Genomic DNA, 22,439 nt, shown 5'->3' on the forward strand with positions numbered 1-22,439 from the left:
TCAATGATAATCTGGATGGAGAGAGGGAAGATCACGAGGGTCCATAGAGTATTCAAGCTATGATATAAAGTATTCAAGCTATGATGTCCTCCATCCAAGCGATATTGAATAAATTCAATGATGTCTAATTTATTCGTATATACAGGAGAAGAAATACAAACGAAACACTACTTGGTTAAACTTATTTTTGATAGTACTCTTCTTTGTAATCAGCTTGTAGATATACCTGATGCTCTCAATATTATGTGTACTAAAGACCTTATTTAGTTAATGCATACTGGCATGCCACTTTTAATTGAGTTGAGAAAAGGCACTTGATTCGATTCCTACCAAAAACCCCTTCTCCAATTTGTAGAAAAAAAATGAAAAATCAATGCATACTGCAGTTTAAAAAAATGGTATAAGAACAACCCTCACAATCATTATAACTATAATCACCATAAATTAATTAATAAAATCCCATAAATTGTCAACTAGCCAATTTACTATTTTATATTATTGGGCAATAAAATTACATATAAGTACAAATTCATGGAAAAATAAAAAGAGCAAAGGTGATCTGCGGTGAGGGGAGTAAACCGGTAATCCTCATCTTTTTCTGCCAAATAAAAATCTATCTTTAAAATGTCATTCCATAATAAAAAATTAATAATAAATAAAAATAAGAGTTAACTGTAAAAGAAAACTTACAATTTTAATTTTGTTACAATTATATCTGTATTTTTTTATCGATTAAAATTTAATTTTTTAAAATTATTTTAATTATATTCTGTCATTTATGTAATTAAAAATTAACGAAATTATGAGATTACTCACTAAATTAATATCACATCAGTATACAACGTTAATAAATTTTAAAATAAAATTAATAATAATTTAATAATTTAAAATAAAATTACAATAAAACTAAAAATATAAAATTTTTTTAATAATTATTTATTTTATTAATATTTTTTACAGAGTCAAAAAAAGGCAAATAAATTATATATTGTTTTAACCACTTAACTAAATCAGATTAGACAATTAAATATTTAATTTATATATTATTAAATTTTTTAAAATTTACTTTAAATATTAATATAATTTAAAAAATAATAGATTAGTAATATATTTAAAAATTAAAAAATAATTTTAAAAGGTATTTTAAAAAATTAATTTATTATTTTTAATATTTTCAAATGAAATCATATTAAATATTATTTTAAATTATTTTTTAATATTTTATAACTAATATATTTAATAAAATTATTTTTTAATGATAATTTTAAAAATAATATTAAATAAAAAATATATTACACAAATTCATGGAGATAAATTATTATTATAAAATTATTGATAAAAATTAAAAAAATTAAATAATAATAAAAATAATAATTTTTAAATATATTTAATAATAATAAAAATAACTTGATAATTTTATAAATTTTTAATTATAGAAATAAAAATAAAATATATTTAGTCAAATATTAAAAAGATAAAATTTAATTAAAAAAATATAAAATAAAATTATAATAAAAAAATATAAAATAAAATTATAATAAAAAAAATATAAAATATTTTGATGAATAATTTTAAATTTTATGGGTGTAGCGTATCTGTTAATTTTTTAATGACTATAAATAATTACAAAATAATTAAAATAAATTTAAAAAAATAAAATTTTAATTGATAAAAATAAAATATAGTAATTAGAACAGAATTAAAAGATAAACTTTTTTTTTTTCATTTATCTTTAAAAATAATATATAAATATATATCTATATATATAAAAGTCTGCAACTTCCTTCGAAGCCAAGACATACGAGAACTTCTTCTGTATTATCTCGCTCTTTCAATCTCTCTCCTCTTTCGTGCGTCTATTCAATAAAATCTTCAATCCCTCTGTTTAAGGAACAAGAAAAGGCTCGGACTTTGATCAAATCTGAGTTTCGATTCCCAAAATGGCATCTGGATCGTCAGGTCGTGCCAACTCCGGCTCTAAGGGGTTCGATTTTGGGTCCGATGACATTCTCTGCTCGTATGAAGATTATGGCAATCAGGACGCTTCCAACGGAAATCATTCGGATCCTGTGATCGGTACTAATTCCAGCAAGGTATTAGTTCTATTGCTCAATGTTTAAGCTTTCTGGGTAGGTTGACTGTAACTGTTCCGATCTTTTGTTTGATCTTTCTATTTGGGAACTTGCTGTTGTTGGCTGTTGATCTGGTAAAATTGGTTGGTTCACTTTTGCTTCTAGATTATCCAACTTCCACAAGTTAGTATTTTTTGCTTTATTATTAGTTGAAGATTTTCATCTTCGTTTAGTTGTGAGTCGGATTATGATATTATTTAGGGTTGCGTATGTTTTGATTCTTTTGAATTGGGTATAATGTCATTGTATACCATTTTTTTAGCTTGACTGAAAATGTTCTCAAGTTATAAAATTTTGAAAAAAGTGTGTCAAAGGAAGAAAATAAATTGTAAAAGTAGTAGTTGCTTAACCTCAGTTTGGCTAGAATGCAGAACAAGTATGTGCTTACTTCGGGGTCCTGTGCAAATATGTGTTTGCTTAACTAATGCAGTTCATCTCTGAGCCTAGAAATCTAGAATCTGCTGTATGCAATGTTGAAATTGCTTCCTTGGAAATTGTTTTCAAGATTTGATTTTGTTCAGTGTGTTATCATGGCATTTTATTGAAGTAAGTTTGAATTGGAATGTAAGGATATGTGCAAGGAGTCTTTTTTTTTTTTTTTTTTTTTTTTTTCTCTCGTGGAAAATGATATGTCCTACAGCTCTTGGATTTATTAGAAAAGCAGGAGGGACATTTTCGGTTTCTTTCATTAGTGGGCACTGCTTTTTGTGCTTGCAGTGAACATGTGCTTGCTTTAATTTGCTGTGTTGCCAGCACCCACTAAAATGGAAAGGGATATTTGAGAAGACATGGCACTAAATTTAGGACCTGTTAATTTTTTTCCCCTAAAATATTCTGTTTGAAATTGCTATTTCTCTCCGGCTGCCTTATGCACAAGTTTTTCATGGGATAGAAGGAGAGCTGTACAGGACTAAAGGGCATGGATTGAGCTTCCTTGTATGTGTTAGTTCAGTATCTATTTGGAACACCTAAAGTGACACACTAGATATTAGAAGTCTAGGAAGTTTACTCAGAGTAGAATGTAGACGGCATTGGCTAAATAGTTGGATGTTAAAGTTTTCCAGCGAATTTAATTTTGGTGATGATAACTGATGAAGCCTCCTAAAGTTTTCCTGACAAGTTTTGATTGATCAACTGTACTACACAAGATATGTTTAAAATTGCGCCTGTAGACAATATGATGATAACTCTATCAGGATACAAGAATTAAATTCTGAATTGGGATCAGTATATTGTACCATATTAAAAAATTCATTCTTTCTATTTTGAATGCCAGATTTGTTTTTTTTTTAATGATTATTCCTCTTATATAAATGAATTTTCTGCCATATTTTCTAACTCAGGTTTGCTGCATCTCTTTAAGCAGGATTTTCACAAAAGTAGAATGACAAGGTCATCTGTGTTCCCTGCCTCCTCCTACAGCCAGCCAGAAGATTCTTTCAACCAAGATGTTGCTGCTGCTTTTGAGAAAAGCATCAAAAAACATACTGACAACCTTATGCGCTTTCTCGAGGGGATCAGCTCACGGATGTCCCAATTGGAATTGTATTGCTACAATCTTGACAAATCAATTGGTGAAATGCGATCTGATTTAGTTCGTGACCATGGAGAGGCAGACATAAAGCTAAAATCTCTTGAGAAACATCTTCAAGAAGTGAGTTACAATTATGGAATCATATACAACAACAGTTGGGTGGTTTTGTTTTACTTGTTTAGTGTCAGATGTGAAATGAAGCATTTTTACATTTGTAGATTAAGTACAGGTCGGCATTTGATGGGAAGTTTAGCCCCAAAAGTAAGATCTGATCTTTGAAGTTCCTCATAGTGACATCCTAATAATACTTTTTTCTATGCTTGTCATGACTAAAGAATGCATGCATTTGAGAATCTGCTTTTATATAATCATGATTTTTCACTTCTTTTCTTTTGGTAGTATGAGCATACACGAGTTCATGTTGGCTCTTTACTTTTTCAAAAAACCTTTTATTTGGCTGAAGTATAGAAGTGCATGTGGGTACTTGATTTGGATCTGTTGTACAAATGATGCCCCTAGGCTGGTGTCATATCATAGTTCAATTTTTAGATCCAGAGTTTAGTCCAGGCTTTTCATATCTTGGTATCATAATATCAAGGTATGACGCTGTTTTTTTGTAATAAAAGTAAAAAGGTTAGAAATGGTATGCGTGTGAACCCCTGTGAATTATATTTTAATAACAGCATTTAAGGAAAACTAAGGAAAGAAAGAAAAGCCATTATATGAAAATTACATGATCAGTTGGAGCATATTTTTAGTGGCTCACCTATTTTGTTTCCGATAGCTTTTGGTCGGCTCTCTCAGAGACTTGATTGGAAACTAGACCTAGATAAAGCTATATCAAGCTTGTAGAAAGAGTGTGGAATTTTGAATCATAAAAAAAGGGAAAATATATACATGGCATGCTCGTGTGCGAGCACAAAATAAAGCTCTTGTCTTCTCCAGGTCTGCGTGGAGGTATTTCTAAGTTGAATTCCTTGAAGGATGTCTTGATAATACTGACCATGTGGCTTTGAGGATATCTATTTTTTGAAACTGAAAATTTAAGTTGGGAAATCTTTCCACTATTAAAGTTCATTAACCAGTTTGACTTTGTGAGTAACATGGAGCTTTTTTGTGTGTAATTGTGCTGGTGTGGGGTTAGATAGATAAGGAGAATGAGTGCAAGTCCACCAATTTTCCTTCTAATTTCATAATTTTATGAAATATGTTTTCTGAAGAATAATTTGGTCAAATAAAATACTTAAACAATAAAAGTCACTGGGACACTTGCATGTGTCAAATCAGATGTCAGATGGCTATCTTAAACACTAGCCATCCAAAGTACCGTATGTATGCTGACACAAGTGGCTTACAGGACTTATCAGGCTGCCATTCCTCAACAAGTTAAGAGTAATCAAACACAATTTTACTTGTACTTTTTTTTTAAGTTACTTTTTATGATGTTTGTTCAATTGGTCAATGCATTAAATGGACCTAATTGGGTTTGATCACACTCCATATGCCACATCAATGCTCCACAGCAGTGCTTAGTATAGTAGCAAAAGGGGGAATTTCAGATGTCATCTAAGTTTTGACGGTACAGGGCTTGTATGTGTGATTGAAAGATATTCAATTGTTTAGCATTTCATTGTTCAATAACTTGATTGTACTGGATTATTTTTGGGGACTACATTGCAAAATTTTGAAGAAAAAGTTGGATTACACCATTCAAAGTACGTTGCCAGGTTGAAGAAAAGATGATAAAGGGGAAAGAGTTGGAACAAAATCAAGGGGGTTATGTGGTGCTTGGTCTAGGGAAGTTTTGGTTCTGAACTATAACAATAAAAATCCATAGGACAAATTCCAAATTATGTTCGATTGACAAATGATGATATTAGTACTGAAGTCATACAATAACTATAGGGTTAATTAGAAATGGTGCCCATGTAAGACAAGTTGCAGCTTTGAAATATTTTTGTGGAGTGGAGTCGATATGTAATATTTATGTGTACTCCAACTTGGACTTGTTGAAGCCTCAAGTTAGAGAAGAAATGGATTACAGCGCGAATGCAAGTCTCCTTTTCTGTTGACTATTGAACTGCACAAATACCTGCCTTGTTTCTTCTCATGCTGATTTTTTTTTAATTATATTATCTAGTAGTTTGAGTTCTTTGAGCCAGCATATGCAGGAGTGTAAATTGTCTGTGATGCTTACTGCAGGTGCACAGGTCTGTTCAGATCCTAAGAGACAAACAAGAACTTGCTGAGACTCAAAAAGAATTAGCCAAACTTCAGCTTGTGCAGAAGGAGTCCTCTTCATCAAGCCATTCCCAGTCTGAGGAAAAAGCTTCACCATCTGCATCTGAATCCAAGAAAACTGAGAATGCAACTGAAACACATAACCATCAGTTGGCTCTTGCTTTGCCCCACCAAGTAGTGCCACAGCAGCAGCCTGCCCCTGTGCCTCAACAGGCCCAAGCGCCACCTCAGAATGTGACCCAACAGCAATCCTATTATTTGCCTCCAGCCCAGACCCAACACCCTCAGAGCCAGTATCTGTCTCCTGATCCTCAATATCGAACAACCCAAATGCAAGACATCTCTAGGGTAGCTCCACAGCCAACGCAGACACAAATAAATCAAACACCACCAAGCCAGCAATTTCCGCAGTATCAGCAGCAGTGGCCGCAGCAGTTGCCACCACAGGTACAAGCATCGCAACAGTCCTCCATACAGCCCCAGATGAGACCTTCATCACCATCGGTTTATCCTACCTATCCACCCCAAGTCCAACCGACGAATTCATCTCCACCAGAAACACTGCCAAACAGCATGCCTATGCAAGTGTCATATGCAGCAGTTCCTCAACCCTTATCTAGTCGTGCTGATGCCATGCCTTATGGATATGGAGCTGGTAGAACTGTTCCTCAACAACCTTCACCTCAGCAAGTCAAGGGCACATATGGCGCACAACCTGGTGATGGGTATGCAACTGCTGGTCCTCATTCCACCCTTCCTGCAGGGAGTGCATACATGATGTATGATAGTGAAGGGGGAAGGACACATCATCCACCTCAACAACCTCACTTTCCGCAGGGTGGATATCCACCATCGAATATTGGCCTCCAAAATCCTCAACCAGCTACAGGCACAAATATGTTATCTCGCAATTCAGGCCATTCACACTTTGTTCGCAACCATCCCTACAGTGAGTTGATGGAAAAGCTACTAAGCATGGGTTTCAGAGGGGATCTTGTTGCCAGTGTGATACAGAGGATGGAGGAGAGCGGTCAGCCTGTGGATTTCAACACTGTGCTTGATAGATTGAATGTGCATTCTTCTGGAGGGTCTCAGAGAGGATGGTCAGGTTGAAGGCAGTGATTTGGGTTGTAAACCCTTCATTGTAGAAAGAATGATGCTTGAGTTTGACTTGAATTTTAATAAAGGATGTTTTAATGCATGATCACTTGGAGTAGTATATGTATATCATGTATCTTGGTAATTCCCTCCTTTTTATTGCGTGTTATGGATTTCTCTCCATGATTTTTATAAGGGGAAAAAATCCAGTTCCAATATTAGGCTTCTGAAGGATCATGGATTTGTGTGAAATTTAGGCTTGCCAACTGCCGGTCATGGCACGTAGGTGTGGCCCCTTGGAATAAAGTTTCCCATTCATGGTCCCTATATTTGCATGGCTTTTTCTAGTCTGCCTTGTATTTGATTGCTATCTTATGATATTAAGAAATTCTAACTGATTTTAAAGTTGAAATTTTCTATATAGGGTTTTGGAAATTTATTAATTAGCCTCTATTTACGTAGCTTAAAATATTTTTAATCTTAATCTTACCAATGATCCCTTTAGAGAATAAGTCGTTACCTGGTCGCATTCCTTTCCTTAGACCGCCTTAAAAATCATGAAAATTTATTAGAAGTCTCAATGAAATTTATTATTTAATTTATTTATTTTCAAAATATATTGGTTAATCTATGTATATGGTTTATTTTTAACTTTTTCTTTTATCTCATTAAGGTCAAATTTTGTATTCAATGATTTTTAAATATATATATATATTTAGTAGTTTCATAAGGAGAAATTCTTAAACTTAGCACTCAAAAGTATACTACTCAGTTGATATATGTAGATTGGAGTTCTCATTCCCTCATTATTAAAAAAGTTAATAAATAGATTAAATAATTGTGATAATCGTTAGGCTTTTATACGCGAGCTGCGGTTGAGTCCACGTTGAAAGGTCAAGCCATAGTTCATCCAAGCTCAATGTGTAGGCCGGACCATTAACAAGCAGTCCAAGTTTCGTTCGTGTAGGCTGGACTAAATGTGAAACAAGCTTTCATGAAAGAGGTTCAGCTTATTAGAGGTGATGGGTACACAGAACAACGGATCCTGAACGTTCGGGATCGTATCTGCATGACACTAAAGGGTATTAAATAGCCATCTGACGATGGAAAATGAGGCAATATGTCCATACATACGACTTTGTGCGGAAATGGCAAGGTGTAGGGGTATAGGACGACGTTTATACGTCACTAAAGGACAAAAAAAGGAAAAGGATAAAGAAAGGGAGGGGGAGCTGATAGAACATATTTTAGTCCATTTTATCTTGATATTATTGATGATTATTTACATGATTTCTGCTTAATTTAGTGCTCTTGACATTATTTTGCAGAAAATGGTGAAAAATGACATTTTGGAGAAAATACCCTTAAAACTGCCTTAAATGGAGTAAAGGAGAGCAAGCCTGCCAAGTGGAATCAAGTGAAGCTAAATAAGAAAAGTTCTAAATAAGGAAAGTGGCAAAGAAGGAGAGAACATTCAGCCAAAGCAATTTGAAATTCAAATTTCAAATCTCCAAGTAGCCTTTTCCTTATTCAAGAAGTCAAGTCTCAAGTTACCATAAATGAAGAGCCAAATAAGGAAAGTATTTTGAAATTCAAATCTTCAAGATTCATATTCAAATTTTGAATTTCAAAATCCAGCTTATTAAGGAAGCTAAATCCAAAGATCACATGCTTACCACCTCATGCCTTGCACATTCAAAATTCAAATTGCAAAGGAGGCTCCACCTTCCTTATTAGTGCATGGGCGACAAGAAGAGTGTGAAGGCAAGTCTTGGGCACCTTGGGCAGCATCTTGAAGACACTTGGGCAGCAAGCAAAGACCAAAGGCCCCACTCCTTGCACTTGAACACATGCCCCACGTTTTTTCCTTCTCACATGTGCATGGATGGCACATCTTGGACTAAGAGCATTTTGGGCAGCCTCTTGAAGTCTTTTGGGCAGCCTCTTGACACTTTGGGCAGCCTCTTCACTAATTAGGAAGCAAGTATCATCTAGGGCAACACTTTTCAAGTATAAAAAGACACATAAGGAGCCTCCCCATGCTCTTTCAAGCCCCCCTTGGAGACACTTACGAGATTCACATCTCTTCTTCTACCTTTCTTCTTTTCTTTCATTTTTGGTTTTTGTTTCAACCATGAGAGGCTGAAACCTTTTATTCTAGTTGAAGATTAGGTGATGCTTTAGTTGTTTTATGGATTGGGAGACTTGATCAAACATTGTTTATCTTTTGTTATTCAATATTCATACAATCTCATGCTTAATTCCATTGTTGTTTTGTTGTTTTGATCAATATGGCCAATTGATTCTTGATTGCAAGGTAATAATATGTTAGTTTGGGTGATTTAAGTCCGTAATTGCTTGGATTATTCAAACATAAGAACACTTGGTGTAAAAACCAAGGAAATTGTATGATCTAGCAACATCTCATGCGTTTGAGTAGTTAGGATTGGATCTCTCTCTTTCTTCATGCAATTAATAATTGTTTGATACCTAAGGCCCAAGGACATTCCTTGGCAATTTATTAATTAGTAATTAATTAGAGGACGTTCCCTAATTGGTTTAATCATAAGGAGAGACATGGTGGTGAGAAGTATCTTCCATCTCCATAACTAATCTATTGAATCAATCAAAAGAAACTAAGTGTCAATGATCAATCCCAACAACTGAAGTGGATCCAACTCTTCAACTAGAGCTTTCTTATTATTTATTTCTCTTTTATTTTATTATTCGCTTATTTTAATTGCTTTCAGTAGTTTGTTAATCAAATCAACCTCAAACCCCCCATTTTACTTTTACTGCAATTTATTTTTATTCCACTTTCAATTTATCTCGTTTTCAGTTTTATCTTGTTTCAGTTTGTTTTGCTTTCAGTTTATTTTCCTTTCAGTTTTATCTCATTTCAGTTTGTTTTGCTTTCAGTTTATTTTGCTTTCAGTTTATTTCACTTTCAGTTTATTTTGCTTTTCGTTTATCTCGTTTCAGTTTATTTCTTTTTCAGTTTATTTTTGTTTCAGTTTATTTTATTGGTCTTGATAAGGAAAATAGGTAAGTTCTCAATTTCCTGTGAATTCGATCCTTTCACCACTATCTGCAGTTGTAAATTGTTGATAACCAGAGAGGTTATTTTTTACCGGCTTCGACAACCGCGAGTCAAGAGCCAACAAAACCAAGCTCTCACACACATACCCTAATCCTACCCCCTATTGAATCTCAGATCATCAATTGGCGCCGTCTATGGGAACGAATGAGATCTTTTCTTCATCGGAGTTCTCGTCTTCATCATACCCACTGAGATGCACATGGGCATCACGGCGAAAACCACACTGGGAACACCCCGAATGACTTGAGTTCTACTCATGAAGGACCACAGCTTTCATTTTTCAGCCCCACAACCCCATTAAACCAGCCACCCGTATTATTCAATCTCTCGTCGAGCTCGGTAGGAACCGTGTCTAGAACCACCCTGTCTGACCAAGAGCTACAAAACATGTCTCTTCAACTCCAAAACACTGCCCATTGGTTAGGGCAAATGTTGCAGCAAAGGGGACTCAATACCTCATTAAACATACCACTCGTGGTCGAAGGATTCAACGTTAACAAACCCCAACCTACCATGAACCACCAAATCTCTCAATAGAATAGCAGGAGGACAGGTGAAGGTGATGGAGAGGCCAGCAGGAGAAACGAGTCTATGGCTAGAGCAAACGGCTGACTGTAAGGGAGCTTATCGAGAATGATGAAGTCGAAAGCGATTATTCTGAGCCAGTAGAAAGATCAAAAAGTAAAGAGTTGGAGAGAAATTACCGCCTAGATAAGCGGCCAAGAAGAGAAGAGGCATACGTAGATCAAAAACTGGAGAGGCTAAAGGAGCAGCTCCTAGCGGAATTGGGGGCACGAGAAAACAGCAGCCCCCTGCTATCGACCTCATCCCCATTCGCGAGATGGGTACAATAATGAACTATTCTTAAAAAGTTCATGATGCCGCCAATGGCCGAATACGATGGCAGGAGGAACCTCCGGGAGCATGTCTTGAACTAGAAGACGTTCATGGAGCTTCAGACCGAGTTCGGTAGGGAACATGCTCAGAATCACCACTGGCCCGCACTCACTATGCAGTATTCCTCGTAGTAAAACTGCCTTTAAGCTACAACGCTATTTTAGGAAGGCCGATGTTGTATGACTTTGAGGCAGTGACCAGCATCCAATACCTAACCATGAAATTCCCCACAGAGTCAGGGGTGGGTATAGTGCGAGAAAGACAGGAGGAGGCTCGAGGTGTGTATTTGGCCACTGTGGAAGAATCAAGCACTCTGCTAGGGGAAATAAACCAGGAGGTCATGGAGGTTTGGGAGGAGAAGAAGGAGGCCAGGATAGAGCCAGTTGATAGGGTTGGAGACATTCCCTCTATCTGAGGAGGAAAGTAACAAAGTCTTCTGCATCAACAAGAACCTTAGAAAAGACCAAAAAGAGATAGCAATGGCTCTTATCAGAAGGCATGCCTCAAGCTTTGCTTGGAAGCCTTCAAACATGCTGGGGATAGACCCCGAGGTGATGACCCACAAACTGAATGTCCTACCTGGAGCTAAACCAATAAAATAGAAGAAGAGAGTGTTCGGAAAGGAGAAGCAATAGGTCACCAGAGAGGAGTTGCAGAAACTAGAAGAGGCAGGATTTATTAGGGAAGTCATGTACCCACAGTGGTTAGCCAACCCTATGCTAGTTAAGAAGGCCAATGGAAAGTATAGAATGTGTATAGACTTTACCAACCTAAATCAGGCCTACCTAAAAGATTGTTATCCCCTTTCCGATATTAATAAAATGATCGATTCTATGGCCGGTTTCGATTATCTGTCGTCTCTAGATGCAATGTCAGGATATCACCAGATCCCCATTGTAACGACCCGAAAATCGGACCGCTACCGGCGCTAGGATCCAGATCGGCTTAAGGCCGCCGGGACCCGTAGCAAGCCTGACATATAACCTGTAAACCTGTAGAATCCCATACATGATCAACAACATGCATAAAAATTTAAAACTTTTCCTTCAAACATCCAACTCAACCTGAACATACACTGCACATAGTCATATTCATAAACGTGATCCCTCTGTGGGATCTCATCAATGCCCCAACGGGCGATACAACATGAGATGAGTTGGCTTTCATGAACATTATAAAACATTTTTGATCATGTAATAAAAGGGATACCTCATACACAATGTCAAGCACAATATCTAATCCTCAATATCATTACATGACTGAAACTGTACTTTTACATAACATTAATACATTTATCATGTCCACACTATCTATTACATGTACAAGACTTCACTACTCTTATGGATCTCCTGGTCTACCCTGTACCTGCAATCCTGGAGAAATGGGAGAGGGATGAGCTACTAGAGCCCAGTGAGCAGAATAATAGAAAAACATTTAAATCATATGGATCATGGAATGCATCACATCACATCTAATCACATCAAGGATGAATTTGTCACCAATAGCCCTCTACATGGTCCAACTGTGCCAGAACGTAGAATGGGTCCTGGTCTTTCCCTTACATAACATATCATAACATAACAGTGTCCAACTGTGCCAGAACGTAGAATGGGTCCTGGTCTTTCCCTTACATAGTGCCAGCGAACGTAGAATGGGTCCCACTGGTCTTACTTTCCGTACCGTACATATCACATCGTCATATCATAGATCGAGGGCTATGGATCATCCAACATTCATCCACATCAACATAAAAATATGCAATGCAACATATTCGTGAATTCTAATGCAAGCAACCTAATTCATCACATGGCATTCATGATGCGTGGAACATGCTGAAAAGTTCATTCTTTGCTTTAAAACATAATAAGTTATTCCACTCACCTCTGGATAGCTCTGACCAGACACTGGGGCAACAGACTCACTGCTGGGGTCCTCGGTTCCTCGAGTCTGAACCTACACAGGTGGACTCAAATAAGGGACCAAACATACCTGAACATAACTCTAAACTATTCCCCAAAAACCCCCCTAAAGCATCATGAAACAATCATAGAAAAATATGCAAGAAATGGCTGAACAGGGCACTTTTGGCGGCAGGTTCGGCGGCCGAAAGTCCCTCCAGAGCCGAAAGTCAGGCAGGTTCGGCGGCACCTTCGGCGGTCGAAACTCCCAGACAGAGGCGAAACTCATGCATGTTCGGCGGCACCTTCGGCGGCCGAAACTCCCAGACAGAGACGAAAGTCTCCTTTCGGGGGCAAGCTTCGGCAGCCGAAGGCTGCCTCCACAAGCATGTTCAGCGGCCGAAAGTTCCTTCGGCTGCCGAACCTGGTTTCTCCCAGAATGGCAGAAACTCAGCTCCCCTATGCATTTATGCCTCCAAAACTATCCAATCATGCATAAACCTATTCTACAACATTCCCAATCATACACAAGCAAACATACAAGTTCCTAGGGGCATCAAACCATCAAAAACCCCAACTACAACACACAAGCAACTCACATTGTTCAAAAATCACACCAAAAACCCATAAACATAACTATGACCTAAACATGCATTCTACCCCCATGAACTTCATAAAACTTACTTAAAACATACTATAAGCTAGAGATCGACTCTTACCTCTTGAAGATCGAGAGTAGGGGCGACCAAACTTGGAGTTGGAAGCGATTCGAGTTCTTGAACCTCAAAGCTCCAAAACTTTGCTCAAAAGCTCAAATCTTCAAAACGAAGTTAAAACAAGTGAAAAACTTGAAAGATCTAGAGGAAAAACATCAAAGATTGGTGAGGGGCGGCGGAAAGCTCACCTTGGCCGAAAATGGGGAAAAGCTCACCCGTTTTCGGCTAAGGGACCCTTTTATAGTGGCTGGCCAGGCCACGTTCGGGGGCCGAATGTGCCTCCGCATGCATGCCATGTTCGGCGGCCGAACTTGAGGTTCGGCGGCCGAACCTGGACTTTCCTCACTTATGCTTTCGGGGGCCTAAAGGCGCTCCTGAAGGCATGCATGTTTGGCGGCCGAACTTGAGGTTCGGCGGCCGAACCTGAGTTTTCCTCCAAGGTTGTTTTCATGCAAAAACTCATTTCCATTTTACTTAAAACCATGAAATACCTTAAAACATTTTATGAAAACATGATTCTACCCTACTAGAGGCTTCCGACATCCGAGATTCCACCGGACGATAGGAATTCCGATACCGGAGTCTAGCCGGGTATTACATTCTCCCCCCCTTAAGAACATTCGTCCCCGAATGTCCCTCAACTAGCACACATAGCATAGCATAAAACATAACATACATACATAGCACTTAAACACATAGAGATCTAACCTTAAAAGAGATGAGGGTACTGCTGGAGCATAGACTCCCGTGTCTCCCAAGTGCATTCTTCCAAGTTGTGGTGGTTTCACAGGACTTTCACCATCGGGATTTCCTTGTTCCTTAACTTTCTGATCTGGGTGTCTATGATCCATACTGGCTGTTCAACATAGGTGAGGTCCTCTTGGACCTCCACATCAGGCTCACTAAGAACCTTGCTCGGATCTGACACAAACTTCCTCAACATTGAAACATGGAAAACCGGATGGATTCTTCCCATTGAAGCAGGTAAATCTAGCTTGTACGACACATTCCCAATCTTTTGCAAGACTTCAAAGGGTCCGATGTATCGTGGGGCTAGTTTACCTTTCTTCCTGAAGCGAACCACCCCTTTCATAGGAGACACCTTGAGCAATACCAGATCCCCCTCCTGAAACTCTAACTGCCTTCTGCGGATGTCTGCATAACTCTTCTGTCTGCTCTGAGCAGTCTTGATCCTTTCTCTGATTATGGGTACTACCCTACTGGTAATCTCTACAAGCTCAGGCACTGCCAAGGCCTTTTCTCCAACCTCTTCCCAGCAAACAGGTGATCTGCACTTCCTTCCATATAAAGCTTCATATGGAGCCATCCCGATGCTAGCATGATGGCTGTTATTGTAGGCAAACTCCACCAAAGGTAGATGCTGCCTCCAAGAACCGCCAAAGTCCAGCACACACATTCTGAGCATATCCTCTATGGTCTGTATGGTCCTTTCTGACTGTCCATCAGTCTGGGGGTGGAAGGCAGTACTGAAATCCAACCTAGTACCCATGGCATTCTGCAGACTCCGCCAAAATCTGGAGGTGAACTGGGGCCCTCTATCTGACACTATCGAAACAGGAACCCTATGCAGCCTGACGATCTCATCCACATACACCTGCGCCAACTTGTCCACAGAGTAGCCACTCCTGACAGGAATGAAGTGAGCAGATTTGGTGAGTCTGTCCACAATCACCCATATGGAGTCCACTCTGTTGGACGCCGCCGGTAACCCCACTACGAAGTCCATACCTATGTTCTCCCATTTCCATTCTGGAATAGGTAGCGGGTTAAGCATTCCAGCCGGCTTCTGATGTTCTAGCTTCACCCTCTGACACACTTCGCAGGCTGACACAAACTGTGCCACTTCTTTCTTCATAGCTAGCCACCAATAAACCTTCCTTAGATCTTGATACATCTTGGTGGCTCCGGGGTGAATGTTGTATCTTGCATTATGAGCCTCCCTCATAATGTCTCCTTTTAGCCCTATGTCATCTAGTACACATAGTCTGCTCCCATAGTGGAGGATCCCCTTGCTGTCGAATCTGAACTCACTATCATTGCCTGACTGAACAGTCCTGGCAATCTTCACTAACTCCGGGTCCTCATGCTGTTTCTGAGCCATCTGCTCCAGAAACACGGGTGTCACTCTCATCTAGGCCACCAAGGCACCTGTACCAAACAACTCCATCTGTAGACCTTCCTCAATGAGCTTGTAAAACTCCTTCACCGCTGGCCTCCTCTCTGCCGATATGTGGGATAAACTGCCGAGTGATTTCCGGCTTAAGGCGTCCGCCACAACATTCGCCTTACCCGGATGGTACTGAATCTTGCAATCATAGTCACTCAGCAGCTCCACCCATCTTCTCTGTCTCAAGTTCAAATCTCTTTGACTCAGGATGTACTGCAGGCTCTTATGATCTGTAAAGATCTCACATTTAACCCCATAGAGGTAGTGCCTCCACATCTTGAGTGCAAAGATTACTGCTGCCATCTCCAGGTCATGTGTGGGGTAATTCAACTCATGCTTCTTCAGCTGCCTAGAAGCATAAGCAATCACCCTCTCGTTCTGCATCAGTACACAACCCAGTCCCACACGGGATGCATCACAAAAGACTGTAAAGTCCTCATCACTAGATGGCAGAGCTAACACTGGTGCTGAAGTCAACCTCTTCTTAAGCTCTTCAAAACTCTCCTCGCACTGGTCGGTCCACAGAAACTTCTGATTCTTCCTGGTTAACCTGGTCAGAGGAGCTGCTATCTTTGAGAAGTCCTGAACGAACCTCCTGTAGTAACCTACCAAACCTAAGAAACTCCTTATCTCCGTCACTGAAGTGGGTCTAGGCCAGTTAGCCACAGTTTCTGTCTTCTTGGGGTCTACCTCTATACCATTCTCTGACACTACATGCCCCAAGAACGAAATGCTCCTCAGCCAGAATTCACACTTAGAGAACTTGGCATACAAGCCATGTTCCCTCAAAGTCTGCAAGACCAACCGCAGATGATGGGCATGCTCCTCTGCATTCCTGGAATACACCAAGATATCATCTATGAAGACAATAACAAAGTGATCCAGGTATTGGCTAAACACTATGTTCATGAGATCCATGAATGCTGCAGGGGCGTTGGTTAACCCGAACGGCATCACAAGGAACTCAAAATGCCCATATCTAGTCCTGAAAGCTGTCTTCGGCACATCTTCATCCCTTATCCTTAGCTGATGGTACCCCGATCTCAGATCTATTTTGGAGAAACAACCCGCTCCTGCTAGCTGGTCAAATAGATCATCGATCCTTGGCAGAGGGTACCTATTTTTGGTAGTGACTTTGTTCAACTGCCTGTAGTCGATACAAAGTCTGAGGGACCCATCCTTCTTCCTCACAAACAAGACCGGAGCACCCCAAGGTGAGGTACTCTGTCGGATGAAGCCCTTCTCTACCAGCTCTTGCAACTGTTCTTTCAACTCCTTCAACTCGGCTGGGGCCATCCTGTAGGGAGGGATAGAGATCGGTCTAGTTCCAGGCACCAACTCTATCTCGAACTCTATCTCCCTAGCAGGTGGTAAACCTGGAAGCTCATCAGGAAAGACATCCTGAAACTCTCTGACAACTGGCACCGAGGCTGGCTCCCTGACCTGACTGACTAGTTCTCTCACATGAGCTAAGTACCCCTGACATCCCTTCCTAAGCAACCTACGAGCCTGAAGAGCTGATATCAGACCTCTAGGTGTGCCCCTCTTGTCTCCTCTGAAGACGACCTCTGACCCGTCCTGATCTCTGAACTTGACTACCTTGTCTCTGCAGTCCAAGGTAGCACCATGGGAAGATAGCCAATCCATCCCTAGAATGACGTCAAAGTCTGTCAAATCTAGAACCACAAGGTCGGCGGAGAGGCATCTTCCCTCAATAAAAACTGGACTGTACTGGCAGACTGACACTGCCACTGACGGGTCACACTTGGGTCCACTGACCCATAGGGGACACTCTAACCCAGAGACTATCAGACCCAACCTCTCAACGGCTCTCGGAGCAATAAATGAATGAGATGCACCCGGGTCCATTAATGCATACACATCAGAACACCCAATGACGAGATTACCTGACACCACGGTGTTGGATGTGTTAGCCTCCTGCTGAGTCATGGTGAAGATCCTGGCTGGAGCTGATGGACCTTCACCTCGGGAACCAGAAGAAGAGGCTGCCCCTCTCCCTCTACCTCTGCCACTGCCCTGAGTTGTGGCTGGAACTGCTGGCTGTGCCACACTACCAGAAACTGTCTGCTGGGGCTGGCCCATAAAAGGCGCTCTAGGACACTCCCGAGCTATGTGTCCCTCCTGTCCACATCTGAAACATGTATTAGTCCCAGCTCGACACACTCCCCTGTGCGGTCTTCCACATCTCTGGCATTCTGTACCATCTGAGCCTGAGCTCGAGCCAACGCCGAATCCCAGACCGGATTTCAACTTGTTCCAAAACTTATTCTTCTTCGGCTTCTTGGTGGTGTTATCCCACCTCTTCTTACTTGAGCTCTGAGAAGAGAAACCTGGTCCTCCTCTGCCTGGGGTCTTAACCCCTGAAGACTGGGTCACTGACTGCTTCACTGACCCCTCAACTATAGCACTCGCCTCCATCCTTCGAGCCATATCCACTACAGTGTGGAAACTTTCTCTCTCAGCTGACTGAATCAACAAGGAGTACCTAGAATGCAGCTTCATGACATATCTCTTGGCTTTCTTCGTATCTGTATCTAGAGCTTGCCCTGAAAAAGGCAATAGCTCCAAGAATTTATCCGTGAACTCCTTTACACCCATGTGCTCTGACTGCCTCAGTTGCTCAAACTCAATCATCTTCAGTTCTCTGGAACTGTTTGGAAAAGCCCATCCCGCGAACTCATTCGCGAATTCCTCCCATGTCATGCCGTCTAGTCTCGGGTCCACATAACACTTGAACCATTCCCGTGCCTTCTTGCACTTTAAAGTGAACCCTGCCATCTGAATGGCCCTGCTATCATCCGCCCCTAGCTCATCAGTTATTGTCTTCACTACTCTCAGATACTCAAAGGGGTCATCCCCTGACTTGTATTTGGGAGCATCCAGCTTGAGGTAATCTGTCATCTTTACCTTGCTCCCACCAGCTGAGCTAGGTCTAGGAGGTTGAGTAACTGGGGCTGCTGGTGGTGGAGGTGGGGGTGCAGCATTCCCCGAGGTGGGGTTCGCCGGGTTAGGATAGAAGGGTGAGGGTGGATAAGCTGGGTACTGTGTGTAAGGTGGATAGAAAGGTGGATAAGGCATGTAGGTAGGGTAGGGGTTAAAGCTGGAGTAATCCGATGTACCTCCCATCGGATACCCTGAACCCTGTGGGAAGGGTGGATAGTGGGGTGGAAAACCATACCCCGAGGCCTGAACGCCTCCCTGAGATTCCCCTGTCCCTTCTTCCTCCATGCTCACATCCAGGTTCCCATCCCTCCTCTGATCCTCTTCCATAACCTCCCTCACATCTGCCGAACTTCCTCCTCTATCTGTCCCCCTTCTGCTAGCATCAAAAGACCTTCTAGGGTCCCTTGACACTCTTTCTCTGTTGGCTCTACAAGACATTGCCCTAGGCAATGTAGGAGGACGGGCGCTTGTGCCCTCATCCTCAGGTGGCACTCCAGTCAATCGTGCAGATCGACGAGTTCCTCTCATCCTGTTTTCTGAAAAACAGTACACATCATACAAACATTAGCATCATATGGTTCATGTGGGCACACATGAACCCTCATCACATATACATCATTCATATCATAGCATCAATGCACATGTATATAATCATGGCATTTCACATCATCATACAAGACAGGACTCAACATCCTATCCTAGTGGACATGATCTTCCTATTGTGCTTGACCTTCTAGAACATCTATGAGCCCGACACTCTAGGTCCGATCCTATGAACCTAGGGCTCTAATACCATTCTGTAACGACCCGAAAATCAGACCGCTACCGGCGCTAGGATCCAGATCGGCTTAAGGCCACCGGGACCCGTAGCAAGCCTGACATATAACCTGTAAACCTGTAGAATCCCATACATGATCAACAACATGCATAAAAATTTAAAACTTTTACTTCAAACATCCAACTCAACCTGAACATACACTGTACATAGTCATAGTCATAAACGTGATCCCTCTGTGGGATCTCATCAATGCCCCAACGGGCGATACAACATGAGATGAGTTGGCTTTCATGAACATTATAAAACATTTTTTATCATGTAATAAAAGGGATACCTCATACACAATGTCAAGCACAATATCTAATCCTCAATATCATTACATGACTGAAACTGTACTTTTACATAACATTAATACATTTATCATGTCCACACTATCTATTACATGTACAAGACTTCACTACTCTTATGGATCTCTTGGTCTACCCTGTACCTGCAATCCTGGGGAAATGGGAGAGGGATGAGCTACTAGAGCCCAGTGAGCAGAATAATAGAAAAACATTTAAATCATATGGATCATGGAATGCATCACATCACATCTAATCACATCAAGGATGAATTTGTCACCAATAGCCCTCTACATGGTCCAACTGTGCCAGAACGTAGAATGGGTCCTGGTCTTTCCCTTACATAACATATCATAACATAATAGTGTCCAACTGTGCCAGAACGTAGAATGGGTCCTAGTCTTTCCCTTACATAGTGCCAGCGAACGTAGAATGGGTCCCACTGGTCTTACTTTCCGTACCGTACATATCACATCGTCATATCATAGATCGAGGGCTATGGATCATCCAACATTCATCCACATCAACATAAAAATATGCAATGCAACATATTCGTGAATTCTAATGCAAGCAACCTAATTCATCACATGGCATTCATGATGCGTGGAACATGCTGAAAAGTTCATTCTTTGCTTTAAAACATAATAAGTTATTCCACTCACCTCTGGATAGCTCTGACCAGACACTGGGGCAACAGACTCACTGCTGGGGCCCTCGGTTCCTCGGGTCCGAACCTACACAGGTGGACTCAAATGAGGGACCAAACATACCTGAACATAACTCTAAACTATTCCCCAAAAACCCCCCTAAAGCATCATGAAACAATCATAGAAAAATATGCAAGAAATGGCTGAACAGGGCACTTTCGGCGGCAGGTTCGACGGCCGAAAGTCCCTCCAGAACCGAAAGTCAGGCAGGTTCGGCGACACCTTCGGTGGTCGAAACTCCCAGACAGAGGGGAAACTCATACATGTTCGGCGGCACCTTCGGCGGCCGAAACTCCCAGACAGAGACGAAAGTCTCCTTTCGGGGGCAAGCTTCGGCAGCCGAAGGCTGCCTCCACAAGCATGTTCGGCGGCCGAAAGTTCCTTCGGCTGCCGAACCTGGTTTCTCCCAGAATGGCAGAAACTCAGCTCCCCTATGCATTTATGCCTCCAAAACTATCCAATCATGCATAAACCTATTCTACAACATTCCCAATCATACACAAGCAAACATACAAGTTCCTAGGGGCATCAAACCATCAAAAACCCCAACTACAACACACAAGCAACTCACATTGTTCAAAAATCACACCAAAAACCCATAAACATAACTATGACCTAAACATTCATTCTACCCCCATGAACTTCATAAAACTTACTTAAAACATACTATAAGCTAGAGATCGACTCTTACCTCTTGAAGATCGAGAGTAGGGGCGACCAAACTTGGAGTTGGAAGCGATTCGAGTTCTTGAACCTCAAAGCTCCAAAACTTTGCTCAAAAGCTCAAATCTTCAAAACGAAGTTAAAACAAGTGAAAAACTTGAAAGATCTAGAGGAAAAACATCAAAGATCGGTGAGGGGCGGCGGAAAGCTCACCTTGGCCGAAAATGGGGAAAAGCTCGCCCGTTTTCGGCTAAGGGACCCTTTTATAGTGGCTGGCCAGGCCACGTTCGGGGGCCGAATGTGCCTCCGCATGCATGCCATGTTCGGCGGCCGAACTTGAGGTTCGGCGGCCGAACCTGGACTTTCCTCACTTATGCTTTCGGGGGCCTAAAGGCGCTCCCGAAGGCATGCATGTTCGGCGGCCGAACTTGAGGTTCGGCGGCCGAACCTGAGTTTTCCTCCAAGGTTGTTTTCATGCAAAAACTCATTTCCATTTTACTTAAAACCATGAAATACCTTAAAACATTTTATGAAAACATGATTCTACCCTACTAGAGACTTCCGACATCCGAGATTCCACCGGAAGATAAGAATTCTGATACCGAAGTCTAGCCGGGTATTACACCCATGGACAGGTTGGATGAAGAAAAGACCTCCTTCATAACTGAAGATGAGACATATTGTTATAAGGCTATGCCCTTCGGACTAAAAAACGCTAGGGCAACATACTAACGGTTGATGAACAAAATCTTTAAGGATCAAATAGGGAGAAATGTAGAGGTATACATGGACGACATGGTAGTAAAAAGCCAAACCTTCCAACAGCACCTAGCCAACCTGGAAGAGGTGTTCGGGGTACTTCAGCGGTATGGAATGAGATTAAACCCGGCAAAGTGTGCCTTATTTACCAAGGGAGGAAAATTTTTGGGCTATATGGTCAGCGGAAAGGGTATAGAGCCAAATCCAGAAAAAGTAGAGGCCATATTAAGGATGTCCGAACCGACCTGTGTAAGAGATGTGCAGAAACTTACAGGAAGAGTGGTGGCGCTCAATCGGTTCATTTCGAAGTCAGCTGAAAGATGCTTACCGTTCTTCAAGAAGCTGAGGAAAGTTTCAAACTTTGAATGGACGGAAGACTACCAAGAAGCCATTAGAAATCTCAAGCAGTACCTTAGTTCT

General features: G+C 40.9%; 1 protein-coding gene across 2 annotated transcripts; it reads left to right on the forward strand.

Moving 5' to 3' along the window:
- The first annotated feature begins 1,785 nt into the window (after positions 1–1,785).
- On the forward strand, positions 1,786–7,334 carry LOC110607208 (ataxin-2 homolog). 2 transcript variants are annotated; one of them, XM_021746277.2, is made up of 3 exons: positions 1,786–2,093; positions 3,496–3,786; positions 5,869–7,334. In XM_021746277.2, exons 1-3 carry the CDS (start codon positions 1,941–1,943, stop codon positions 7,018–7,020), a joined length of 1,596 nt encoding a protein of 531 aa, XP_021601969.1. In that variant the 5' UTR covers positions 1,786–1,940; the 3' UTR covers positions 7,021–7,334. The 2 variants fall into 2 exon arrangements, with proteins under 2 accessions (XP_021601969.1, XP_021601970.1); XM_021746278.2 differs by having other exon boundaries at positions 3,499–3,786.
- The last annotated feature ends 15,105 nt before the right edge of the window (positions 7,335–22,439 follow it).

The sequence above is a fragment of the Manihot esculenta genome, chromosome 12 (assembly GCF_001659605.2).
Source record: "Manihot esculenta cultivar AM560-2 chromosome 12, M.esculenta_v8, whole genome shotgun sequence".
Lineage (NCBI taxonomy): Eukaryota > Viridiplantae > Streptophyta > Magnoliopsida > Malpighiales > Euphorbiaceae > Manihot > Manihot esculenta.